The sequence below is a fragment of the Equus asinus genome, chromosome 13 (genome assembly GCF_041296235.1).
Source record: "Equus asinus isolate D_3611 breed Donkey chromosome 13, EquAss-T2T_v2, whole genome shotgun sequence".
In the NCBI taxonomy this organism is placed as follows: Eukaryota; Metazoa; Chordata; class Mammalia; order Perissodactyla; family Equidae; genus Equus; species Equus asinus.
In genome coordinates this window covers 40,827,552-40,840,295 of record NC_091802.1, presented here as the reverse complement: position 1 = coordinate 40,840,295, position 12,744 = coordinate 40,827,552, and the positions used below count along the sequence as shown (strand labels likewise).

At 42.4% G+C, this 12,744-nt stretch overlaps 2 protein-coding genes across 2 annotated transcripts; both read right to left on the bottom strand.

Annotated features, from left to right (window-relative positions):
- Nucleotides 1-315: 315 nt before the first annotated feature.
- Nucleotides 316-1,319, bottom strand: LOC106826265 (keratin-associated protein 9-7-like). The gene has a single exon (XM_014833510.3). The coding sequence runs from the start codon at nucleotides 1,283-1,285 to the stop codon at nucleotides 803-805; it is 483 nt and encodes a 160-aa protein (XP_014688996.2). The 5' UTR covers nucleotides 1,286-1,319; the 3' UTR covers nucleotides 316-802.
- A 4,550-nt stretch (nucleotides 1,320-5,869) lies between these two features.
- On the bottom strand, nucleotides 5,870-7,002 carry LOC106826397 (keratin-associated protein 9-6-like). The gene has a single exon (XM_044745996.2). The coding sequence runs from the start codon at nucleotides 6,930-6,932 to the stop codon at nucleotides 6,306-6,308; it is 627 nt and encodes a 208-aa protein (XP_044601931.1). The 5' UTR covers nucleotides 6,933-7,002; the 3' UTR covers nucleotides 5,870-6,305.
- Between the last annotated feature and the right edge of the window lie 5,742 nt (nucleotides 7,003-12,744).

The following is a 12,744-nucleotide window of genomic DNA, read 5'->3' as shown; positions in this document are numbered from 1 at the left end:
GTTATCTGCACGTACAAGAGAATAGTCTTTCCTTGTCAAAGAAGAAACCCAAGTGAACGTCTTCCTAGAGCTCAGTCTCAGGGCTTTTTCCTACTTGTAAGTACCATTGAGCAGGAGTGGCTCTAGTCTTGGGTTTGAGTCTGTCCATATCAGCACCATAACATTCCACAATGATTTTTCTCATATGAAAAACGGAGATAATTTGTGGGGGATTGTATGAGGTTCAGAATGGATAGTGCATGTGCTATGCAAAATGTGGATAAATCTGTACATCAGAAATGCTGCACTATAAAACAAAACACAATATAGGATGAATATTGGTACAGGATTTATTAAGAAATATAGGGAAGACTCCATGCATCCAGGGAGACAAGTCAAAGTGATCATGAAAAGAAGAGAGCAGGGTACAAGAAACATGAGTATATTGAAAAGGAAAACATGATTGTGAAGCTTAATCAACAGCTGCAGAAACCTACGTAAAAGTGAGGAGGATTTCTTTTTCTAAGTTACTCAGAGGAAGAGGGTGAAGATGCTGACTTCAGAGTTAAAGGAGAGATCGTGACTCCGGATGGAGGATGCATGAAGCTGGCACGTGATCCACAGACACAAGGAGGAGGAGAATTGGGGGAAGTCCTCTGCACTGCATCGAGCTTGTTCACAAGCTTTTCAACAGGCAGATGAGTAACAAAAGTTTAGTGATAGCATGCTGGCTTTTAGCAATGTCTGGAAGTGAATTTGTCGTAGGAACGGCAAGGTGAGAAAAAGATTGGTTTGTGCAGACGGTGGTTCTTTGGTGGGGTGATCAGTAGCAGGAAGGCCGGCAGCAGCTGGACTCACAGCAGGCTGGGCGGCAGCAAGGCTGGCAGCAGCTGGATCCGCAGCTCTGGGCTTGGCAACAAGGCAGGCAGACGCAGGTGGGGTGGTAGCAGGTTCTCCGGCAGTACACGGGTCCAGAGCAAGCTGGCTGGCAGCAGATGGTTTGACAGCAAGCTGGGGGGCAGCTAGGCTGGCAGCAGCTGGACTGACTGCAGGTTTGTCCACAGCAGCTGGACTCAGAGCAGGTGGGCTGGCAGCAGGGAGTGGGGCAGCAGGAAAGGCGGCAGCTGGTCACACAGGTTGGTTGGTAGCAGGTGGTCCTACAGCAGGTGGTTTGACAGCGGGTCTGGGGGCAGCAGGGCTGGCAGCAGCTGGACTCACAACAGCTGGACCCACTGCAGGTGGGCTGGCAGCAGGTGGTCCTGCAGCAGGTAGGCTGACAGCAAGGGGAGCAGCAGGAGTGGGTCATGGTGTCAGAGGTGGAGGGTGGGCTCCTGTTCAGAGGTGAGTTTTCAAGAATCTGATGACTCCTGCTGTTCTGGGGCTTTTATACACTGACACCCAAAGTTGGCACCAATGAGCAGGACTCATATTGTTGTTTACCTTTTTTTACATTGTCACTGGAGGAGTTGTCCTGGAGGAAGTTGTTCCCTAAATGTTATGAATCTTTATAAAGTAAGTGTTTAACCTATTTCCTAATTGAGAATAACTCATTGAAACTTTATTCGGATCCAAGGAAGGTAGTCGCATCATCAGCATCGTTCCTGCTTCCATCACAGTCTGGTCATGTGATCTATTTCCCACTGACTTGGGGAGGTTCAGATCAGTTGTCCTTCCCTAGCTTTGTTCCTTGGGTTTTATGCAGATTGGGAAGTGTCCCTGGGGAGGGACGTGATGCTAATATGTGCACAGGGAAGAACTGAGTCCATGCTGGGTCTCAGTCAGTTGACCCAGAAAGCCTGAATCAAGACAACCACAGGCATTTCTCTCCGTAGCACCCTACCCACCTGTGTATCCCAGTGCTATCGAAGACACTTGGGTGGAGGATGTTGGCACAATCTCTTCCACAAGACAAAGCAAACGAACAAATGGGACTACATCAAACTAAAAACTTCTGCACAGCAAAGGAAACCATCAACAAAACAAAAAGACAACCTAACAATTGGGAGAAGATATTTGCAAACCACATATCAGATAAGGGGTTAACATCCAAAATATACGAAGAACTCAAACAGCTCAACTACAAAGAAGCCAACAATCCAATTATAAAATGGGCCAAAGATCTGAACAGAGATTTCTCCAAAGAAGATATACAGATGGCCAACAGGCACATGAAAAGATGCTCAACATCATTAGCTATCAGGGAAATGCAAATCAAAACCACAATGAGGTATCACCTCACTCCGGTCAGAATGGCTATAATTAACAAGACAGGAAGCAACAAATGTTGGAGAGGGTGTGGAGAGAAGGGAACCCTTGTTCACTGCTGGTGGCAGTGCAAACTGGTGCAGCTACTATGGAAAGCAGTATGGAGTTTCCTCAGAAAATTAAGGGTAGATCTCCCATATGATCCAGCTATTTCACTGCTGGGTATTTATCCAAAGAACTTGAAAACACAAAAGCATAAAGATACTTGCACCCCTATGTTCATTGCGGCATTATACACAATAGCCAAGACTTGGAAGCAACCTAGGTGCCCATCAAGGGACGAATGGATAAAGAAGATGTGGTATTTATACACGATGGACTATTACTCAGCCATAAGAAATGATGAAATCCGGCCATTTGTGACAACATGGATGGACCTTGAGGGTATTATGCCGAGTGAAATAAGTCAGAGGGAGAAAGTCAAATACCATATGATCTCACTCATAAGCAGAAGATAAAGACGACAAAAAAAAAAAACACATAGCATTGGAGATTGGACTGGTGGTTACCATTGGGGAAGGGGGAGGGGGGAGGGCAAAAGGGGTGATTAGGGTCACATGTGAGGGGATGCACTATAATTAGTGTTCGGGTGGTGAACATGATGTAATGTATCCAGAATTTGAAATATGATGTACATCCGAAAAAAATAAAAAGTAAAAGAAAAAAAAGACAAAGCAGAACCAAAGGAGGTGGGTAGATATTCCCTTTCATAATGTCTAAAAGAATTTAAGACACTATGATTTCTTCCTTGAATATGTTTTCATTGATAAATTACACTGGTGGAAACCTTTAGCGTCTGTAGGGGGGTGTGTGTGTGTGTGGGAGAAGGGTAGGGTAAGTGAAAGGAGGACACTAGCATTTGTAATCATTGATTAAATTTCTTGAATTCATGTAAGAATCTTTAGATTTGCTGCTTCTCATGTCAGTTCTGGTAAGTTCTTTCTTAGGAACTTGCCCTTTTTATGGAAGATTTAACATTTTGGCAGAAAGTTGTTATATTTCATTATACTTTTAATACTTTAGAATCTGTAGTCACGTCCCCTTTTCATTTGTGATATTATTTACAGATCCTACTCTCTATTTTTCTTGAATGATGTTGCCATGGCTTACTAATTTTCTTGCTTTTTCGTAGAACCAAGTCTGTTCGAAAGAAACGCAGAAGTGTGAGAGACTGGTGGAGATGTCTCAACAGAAGGGAAACTATACATCCAGAATATAAATCATTCACTTAAAGCTGTAGATTTTTGCTACAACATCCTGCCAAAGCAGTTGTCCAGTCTCCTTCAGTGACTGTCAATTCGTACCCTGCAGTAGCCTATTCTATGTAGGTATATTAAAGAGTATTTCCTTACATACAAGTAAATTTCATTGCTTTCTCTTGTGTTCACTTGTGATTATATTGTCCAAATGGCATTTTTGCAAGTTCCTGTCCTCGTTAGCCATCTTCCTTCCCAGTTCTCATTTATAGGAAATGTCATCCATCTTCCTCCAAACTTAGGTCCTCGTCTTCCCACGGTGTGGGATCGACTTCTGCTCCTGCAGAGCATGTCTCTCCCTGGCTGTGGTGAACTTTAGCATGGTCAATTTCTTCAAGTTCCTTTCCACTGACTTTGCCAGGGAACTCTTCTTTCTTGTTATAGTCAAGTTCAGAATGCTTTCCTAAATGTTTAAGATCTTCCTAGATGCTATTTTAATAGAAGGAAATATCTGGTGTTTTCATTCCTGTTGCCTCTCATTTCTGTTTGTATCATTTTATGAGCTTCTCTGGGAGCACAGCATCCATTTTCTGCAGTAACCTCTATCAATCACAGCTTTTCTATCTGTCTCTATTTTCATTTTCATTCATTTGTTCTCCACTGTGGATGCAACAGGCAATAGTACATGGGACTTGGGAATTCGTCTGATTTTTGAGTTTTCCCCTCCATGTTCTTCCACTCACGGGCAAGTTACTTAATATAGTCAATCCTTTTTCCTAGTTGATTTCTTTTATACATTTTTGTCTTCCTTCTGTTATTTTATACTGGCTGTTTTATGCAGTTATGGGATCTATGTTGTTAATCTGGAAGATTTTTCTCCATTATTTTTCCTCTCTTCAGTATCGGACCATAAGCACAAACCTGGCTTATCTTTTTCATTCTCAGAGGAGTATAGTTTCTCTCTAAGCTCGTCCTTGGCAAATCTAACAAGGGCCAGGGTCGTGGTCATTTTGTCTCCCTGCCTATCCCCTGCTTGAGCACAGTGACTGGTGCACAGTAGGTGCCCAACACCTAACCGTTGAAGGAAAAAGTCCTTTGGAATCTACAGATTATAAACTTCTTACTTCTTATTTTTTTTAAAGGTGTGCTTTTTGGTGAGGAAGATTGGCCGTGAGCTAGCATGCGTTGTCAGCCTTCCTTTTTTTTCTTCCCTCCAAAGCCCCAGTACGTGGATATACATCTTAGTTGTAAGACCTTCTGGTTTTTCTATGTGGGGCGCCACAGCACGGCTTGATGGGCGGTGCATAGGCACACACACAGGATCCACACCAACCAACCCCGGGCCACCGAAGTGGAGCATGAGAACCCAATCAGTATGCCACTGGCCCAGCCCCTCTTACTTCTCAGTTTTTGTCTCAAAACCCCATTTGTTGATAACAAAATGAGATAAACCGGATAACGCTGAGTGTTTCATTTTCATGTGCAAGACTTTGTTGATCACAGAGTGACCTCTTTGATCACTTCTGGTGCATCCTAAATGAAAGTGCAGTGGAAACAGACTGGGTTTTGGAAGCCAATCAAGCTGTTTACAAGCTGTGCAGGTGTGCGTTGGTGCACGTTATGTTACCTCCTAGAGCTGCATCCACTCTGCTTTAACATGGATTCAGGAAGATCTCCCTTGCAGGCTTGTTTGAGAATTAGACACTACATGCATAGCATAGAACTCCATCTACTAGGTGCTCAGCAAATATTAATAAATCATTTCAGGGACTCCTCCGTTGTGAGGCACCAGGACTGCTCACAGGAGCAAGTCGGATTACTTGGCAGGCTCTTCAGAGACCCACGCCACAGACCAGGAAGACGGCTTGTCTCCTCACCTCTGTCAGCCTGACCAAGCGTTGCCTGGTCCTGAAATCCTATTTTCTCTTTGAGGAAGCAACAGCCCTCTAAAGTACAAGTGCCTACGTGTGCTCTCCAGCGTTCAGGTCTTTGAAATATCCGCTTCCACCTCTTTTACTGTCACTCTCACATCTATCACGGATTTTGGTGGTGTTCAGCTCCCGTTCATTTCTCATTCTTCATATTCCTCTACTTGTGCATAGAAAAGTGCCCAGCATGTGACGGATTAAGATTTCCCCTGCTAAAGAAGTCAGAGCCAGGAAAAGTGTATGTCTTCCCAGTGCTAGGTTATTCCTACTTGCATATGTAAGTTAAGGTCCCCCTGAGACAAAATGAGAACACCTATGTACTGGATCAGACACTACGCATGTTATCCTTTTCATCTATAGGCTGCCAAAGATGCTCTTGGCTCTGACGACCTTGTGAGGTTATCGTGAGATTAGGCAGAAGTGATAGATGTGAAATGTATGCTGAATGCAACCTCTTATAAAGGAAATGCCGTAGAAACATAAAAAAATGCAGGAAAGATGCAAGGTAGAGTAGGTTTTATTAGGAAATAAACAGGGAAGACTCCATGTAACCAGGAGGACAATCACTGAAGAGAGTCAAGGAAAAAATCTATGGGGTTCTGGTTGTTGGCTTGTTTTTTAGGTTTCCTACAGAAAAAGGGTGAAAAATCACTTTTTCATGAGAGCATGACTTGAAGCCAAGCACAGAGAAAGCAGACCAGGACCTGGAACACTGGCCGACAAGTCAGGAGAAGATCAGAGTGAAGAGGACTGCCCTCCATCAAGCAGGCTCTCAAGACCCTTCACAAGAAGACGACCAACAGCTAGTTCAATGATGGCAAAGCCTGGAGGGTGATTTTGTTGCAGGACCTGAGCTGGTTGATGGAAGTTGGAATGTGACGGGTGTGGTTGGTCTTCAGCAAGAGGATCAGCAGCAAGAGGATCAGCAGCAGGAGGATCAGCAGCAAGAGGGCCGGCAGCAGCTGGACTCACAGCAGGCTGGGCGGCAGCAAGGCTGGCAGCAGCTGGATCCGCAGCTCTGGGCTTGGCAACAAGGCAGGCAGACGCAGGTGGGGTGGTAGCAGGTTCTCCGGCAGTACACGGGTCCAGAGCAAGCTGGCTGGCAGCAGGTGGTCTGACAGCAAGCTGGGGGGCAGCTAGGCTGGCAGCAGCTGGACTGACTGCAGGTTTGTCCACAGCAGCTGGACTCAGAGCAGGTGGGCTGGCAGCAGGGAGTGGGGCAGCAGGAAAGGCGGCAGCTGGTCACAGAAGTTGGTTGGTAGCAGGTGGTCCTAGAGCAGGTGGTTTGACAGCGGGTCTGGGGGCAGCAGGGCTGGCAGCAGCTGGACTGACTGCAGGTTTGTCCACAGCCGCTGGACTCAGAGCAGGTGGGCTGGCAGCAGGGAGTGCTGCAGCAGGAAGGGCGGCAGCAGCTGGTCACACAAGCTGGTTGGTAGCAGGTGGTCCTGCAGCAGGTGACTTGACAGCGAGTTTGGGGGCAGCAAGGCTGGCAGCAGCTGGACCCACAACAGCTGGACTCTCTGCAGGTGGGCTGGCAGCAAGGGGCGCAGCAGGAATGAGTCATGGTGTCAGGAGTGGAGAGTGGGCTCCTGTGCAGAGATGGGTTCCCTAGAATCTGATGATGACTTCTTCTTCTGGGGCTTTTATACTCTGACCCCCAAAGTTTGAACCAATGAGCAGCACTTTTCCTTGTTCTTATTTATGTTCTTTTCCATAGCACGTGGGGAAAAGGCACAGGAGGAAGCTGTTCCTTAAGTATCACAAATCTTCTGAAAATTGTGCTTTAAGCAGTTAATTGTGGATAATTCATTGGGAATATTTCCAAAAATCATCAACATCAGTTCCGCCTGAAGAATCCCGTGGTCATGTGATCGTTCCTGTTGGACTGGGGGTCAGAGCAGTTGTTCCTCCCCAGCTTTGTGCCTTTGGCTTTACATAGATTGAGAAGTGTCACTGGGAAGGGGCATGATGCTGGTACACTCATAGTGATGATTTGAATCCATTCCTGGACTCAAGTCTGTTCCCCCAGAAAATACTACAAGTTATTCAAACTGTAATAGGCATCTCTATCCGTGGCAGCCATTGCATATATGTATCCCATTTTTATCAAAGAGTACTTGGGTACAGTGTAGTTGGCATAATTTTTTTTCATATGCAAACCAGCACCAAAGCAGGAGGATGGGGGCAGAATCAGGACACTGAGATTCAGAAAGCATTAGTCAACTTATCTCCTAACCCTGTTTACCAGCAGGCTCAGTAACTTCAGGTGGGATACTGAAACCTGCACATCGTCTGATTTCATAAAATGAGGTCATTACATGCCATGGGATAACACCTGATGTGTTCATTTCTTAGAAAATTAAAGTATAATGTACTTTCAGAGAAGTGCATGAGTTATTAAGGTACAGCTTGACTGACTGTGACAGACAGAATAAATAGTGTCACTATCATTTATGAAGCTGATAGAACTCAGTGTGCCCTCTACTAACTGCCCTCATGCTTTTTGCTAATTACTGTCTTTTCCCTCCTCCCTAAGATCACTAGCATATTGACTTAGAACACCATAGAGTAGTTTTACCGGTTTTGAACTTCATATAAAATGAAATTATATACCAGGTATTTTTTTGTTTAGCTCCTTTGCTCAAAATGATATCTGTGAGGTTTATTGATTTTGGACTGTGTACACGATAGTGGTCCTATAAGATCAGTAGTACCCTATAGCCCAGGTGTGTAGTAGGCTGTACCATCTAGGTTTGTGTAAGTGCACTCTGTGTTGTTGACACAATAACAAAATCATCTAACGACGCATTTCTCAGAACCTTTCTTGGTTGTTAGGTGACACATGGCCGTATAGTCATATGCTGTATCTTAGATCCCCGGAAGTTATTCATCTTATAACTGAAGGCTTGTACCCTTTGACCAGCATTTCCCCCACTTGCCAGGCCCCGGTAGCCATCATTCTCCTCTCTGTTTCTATGACTTCAACATAAAATTTTTTTTTTTAGATTCCACATATGAATGAGATCATATAGTATTTGTCTTTCTCTGTCTGGCTGATTTCACCTAGCATAATGTTCTCTAGGTTCATCCATGGTGTCACAAATGGCAAGATTTCCTTCTTTCTCATGGCTGAATAATATTCCATTGTGTGTGTATATAGATCCACATCTTCTTTATCTGCTCACCTGTCGAGGGACATTCAGGTTGTTTGGATGCATCGTAAATAATGCTGCATGAACATGCGCGTGCACATATCTCTTCAAGACACTGATCTCACTTCCTTTGGACGTACACTCAGAAGTGGGATTGCTGGATCATATGGTCATTCTATTTTACTAGTTTTTAATTTTTTGAAGAACTGCCATGCTGTTTTCCCTAGTAGCGTTACCACTTTCTATTCCTACCAACAGCACACCAAGATTCCATTTTTTCCACATCCTCATCAGCATTTACTATCTCTTGTCTTTTGGATAAAAGCCATCCTCACAGGTGTGCGCTGATACCTCACTGTGATTTGGATTTGCATATTCCTGAAAATTAGTGATGTTGAACACCTTTTCATGTACCTTTTGGCCGTCTGTATATCTTCTTTGAAAAAATGTCTATCTGGACTTTTGCCCATTTATGCCATGTTTGAGCCGCTGCGACAGCATGGCCACTGACAGATGAGTGGTAGAGGTCTGCGCCCAGGAATTGAACCCGGGCCACCACAGCAGAGCACACTGAACTTAATCGGTGGGTCACGGGGGCTGGCCCAAGTTCTTAACTTTAATGCAATACAACTCATCAATCCTTTTGCTTTCTGTGTCTTGTTTAACAAATTCGTGACGATTCTAAGGTCATGTAGATATTATCCTCTGTTATACCCTAGAAATGTTATTGCCTTACTATTTATATTTGTGCGTACAGTATCCCCGGAATTGATTTGTATCTGGTGAGATAAGGATCAAGTTTCACTTTTTCGCCCTAGGTGGATATCCGGTCATCCCAGCACAATTAATCAAAAAGGCCAGCCTTTCCTGCATTGACCTGCGGTGCCAGCTTTGCTGGAAATTAATGATCATAGCTGACTGGCTCTCTTTCTGGCCTCTCTATTCTGGGTCAACTAAACTCATGAGGGGAAAGAGGCATCAAAAACCAGCCTCATCTCCTTTAATGTCTTTCTCAGTTCTTTCTCCACAATTCCTTAGGTTTTGGTAGCACTGCGATTACTTTGAAAAGATCAGAAATTTTAAAAAAGATTTTGGAGTTATCAATTGGATCACTGTAGCGAACCATCTAGTACTCTATCCTCTGGTATTTAACTTTGCTCTATTGAGCAGCTGAGAGAGAAGACTGCTAACGAGGGAGAAAGCAGAGGACTGAAAGGAAAGCACCTTGACAAAGTAAAGCCAAACCCTTTTTTTTTCCAAGCACCTCCGTTCAATTCTGAACCCTAAATCATTTCACAAGCCTTGGACCAAACCGAAGCGCATGTCGGGAGTGGTATGAGGCTGGTGAGTCTTGTCACACAACTTGTGCAAGTTCACTTATTCATTTATTTATTTAACAAATATTTATTGAGAGACCATAATGTGCCAAGAATTGTCTAAAATGAGGCATAACAAAAAACAACAAAACCCTGAAATAGTATGCAGGAATAAGTTACATTTCTCTCAAGACTAAACTGCAGCAATTAAGAGCATAGGCTTGAGAAGCTGACAAGGATCCATATCCTAGTTCTGTCGCTGCTAACCTTGTGATTTTAACAATTCTATTTTCCCCAATATATAACAAGACAATTTTATCCAATCAAATGGGTGTAAGGTAACTCACTGTGGTCTTGATTTGCATTTTCCTGGTTACTAATCAGGTTGAACATTATTTCTTCAGGTATTTATTTGTCAAATATGTTTACCTCAATATGAAATTTTAGTTGGTTGGATTTTTTTAACTCATATTTAATTGGGTTTCATGCTCTTTCTAAACAACTGATCTGTATGAATTTTCTCCCTTTGATATCAATCCTTTGTTGGTATATGTATCATTAAAATCATCTCCAAGTTTGCAATTTCTTTTCTTTTTTATTAACATGTCTTTTCCTGAATACTAGTTCTGTATTTTAGCATTATCAAATTTGGCAATTTTTTCGGTTAGAACTAATTTTCTTGGTCATCAAGTCTTTCCCTACCTACAAGTTTAAACATATTCATCTGCATTTTCTTCCGAGAGTTTGAAAGATTTTTATTGAACTTTAAATCCTTAATCCACCCAGATTTAATTTTTGTATATGATGTCTAGTAGGGTCCAATTTCATCATTTCTAGCTCAATTTATTGAACATTCTCTGTGAATCCATCAATATACGACTTTTTTCATTTACAACATTATTTAAATTTCTTTTCTTTTTTCCTGATCAGTATCATGAGAGTTTTATCCTCTTTTTTTAAAAAAAGATTTCCCAAGGCATAAAGTTTTGCTTTTGTTGATCATATTTATTTTATATTTATTTTCTACTTCACTAATTTCCATTCTCACTTATATCTTTCCTTCTAAGAAAGATCTTATATCTTTCCTTCTAATTTTTTCTTAATTCATGTTCTTTCTCTAACTCCTCAGGATAAATGCCATGTTCACTAATTTTGCATTATTTTTCTGGCATAAGTATTTAAGGACTGTAAGTTTCCCTCAAAATACCACTTTTAAGGTATTTCACAAATTTTGACATGTAGTGTTTTCATTATCATTTAGTTTCTTAGATATTTTAATTTCCACTATAAAATCCTCCATTTTGGTATTCCAGGTCAGTAATGTTTTTCCTCAGCCCTATCCAGTCTATGATTTATTCTTAGTTACACCAAATATTTCATTTCGTTCTTTTTAGTGACTTTTAAAATCTTTTCAAGAAAAGAAGAGTTAAATAACATTTCAATTTTATATCACAGAAGAAAAATGAGGTTTGGAAATTCGGCCAACCATTTAATTACCATCAGCTTCACTATATCCGTGAAGATAAGGTGTCAGAAGGAGATAAGCAGTTTCTGAAATGAAAAACCTAACTTTTAGATGCATAACGTTAATTTTAGGTTCCTGTGATTCATGCTTGAGAGATTTTGCAGATTTCAACTCTGAAGCATTTTTACAAATTACAGAGATATGTTAGGAACTTGTCATCAATTTGCAAAATACTCCAATAGCCTGAGCTGAGCTGTGAGAAGATACCAACACAGCAAATGAAGAACATGGACCTCTCCGTAAACAGTCTCAGAATCTCAATATTCTAATTTCTGTAATTTCAAAGTGTTCTTCATGTGTCTGGAAATTTTTTTGTTTTGAGGAAGAGTAGCCCTGAGCTAACTGCTGCCAATCCTCCTCTTTTTTGCTGAGGAAGACTGGCCCTGAGCTAACATCCATGCCCATCTTCCTCTACTTTATATGTGGGACGCCTACCACAGTGTGACTTGCCAAGCGGTGCCGTGTCTGCACCCAGGATCTGAATCGGGGAACCCCGGGCCGCCAAAGCGGAACGTGTGCACTTAACTGCTGCACCACTGGGCAGGCCCCTGGAAATATTCTTATACGTGTTCATTTTAGTAGGAATAAGCATACTTTTCCCTTTTTTCCTTAATTTCCTCCCACAATTCCCAAATACTTAGCTCTGGACATGTCAAAGTTCTTATTGTAGGCAGAATAATGGCCCCTTAAAGATGTCCGTGTCTTAGTCCCAGGAACCTGTGAAGACGTTACCTTAAATGGCCAAATGGCCTTCGCAGATGTGATTAAGAACCTTGAGAGAGGTAGGTTATCCGGTTTATCTGGATGAGCTCAATGTAATCATAAGGGTCCTTATAAGGAAAAGAGGGAGACAGGGGAGTCAGCGATGTGATGACAAGCAGAATTTGGAGAGGTGTGGGGCCATGAGCCAAGGAATGTGGCAGCCTCTGGAAGCTGGCTAAAGCAAGGAAACAGACTCTCCGGGGGGAATGCAGCCCTCCTAACACCTTGATTTTAGCCCAGTGAGACTCATTTTGGACTTCTGAGCTCCAGAGCTGTAAGATAATAAATTTGTGTTGTTTTCAGCCACTAAGTTTGTGATAATTGGTTACGGCAGCAATAGGAAATTAATACTTCCTTTCAATTTTTCTATGCCAGTATTTGAGATTAATGTGACTTCCCATAATGACCTTTCTAAGGGCTCTCTTATTCTCCTTGAGTTAAACTGTCTTTGTTCTTGCAGCTTTTGGGCTGAGAGTCCAATATCCCTCCTCTTTTAAAACACATACAAAAAAATCTAAGAATGATGTTTCTGGAATCTGTGTTGTAGATAAAATTCCAAGGAGCTATTCTTTTGAAAAAAACTGAGCTTTCTCTACTTTGCAAAGAGTTGAACAAGATAAG

What these genes read in the sequence shown, in the direction of transcription:
- LOC106826265 (XM_014833510.3), bottom strand. Translation starts at nt 1,285, where the DNA reads ATGACCCACTCCTGCTGCTCCCCTTGCTGTCAGCCTACCTGCTGCAGG.
- LOC106826397 (XM_044745996.2), bottom strand. Translation starts at nt 6,932, where the DNA reads ATGACTCATTCCTGCTGCGCCCCTTGCTGCCAGCCCACCTGCAGAGAG.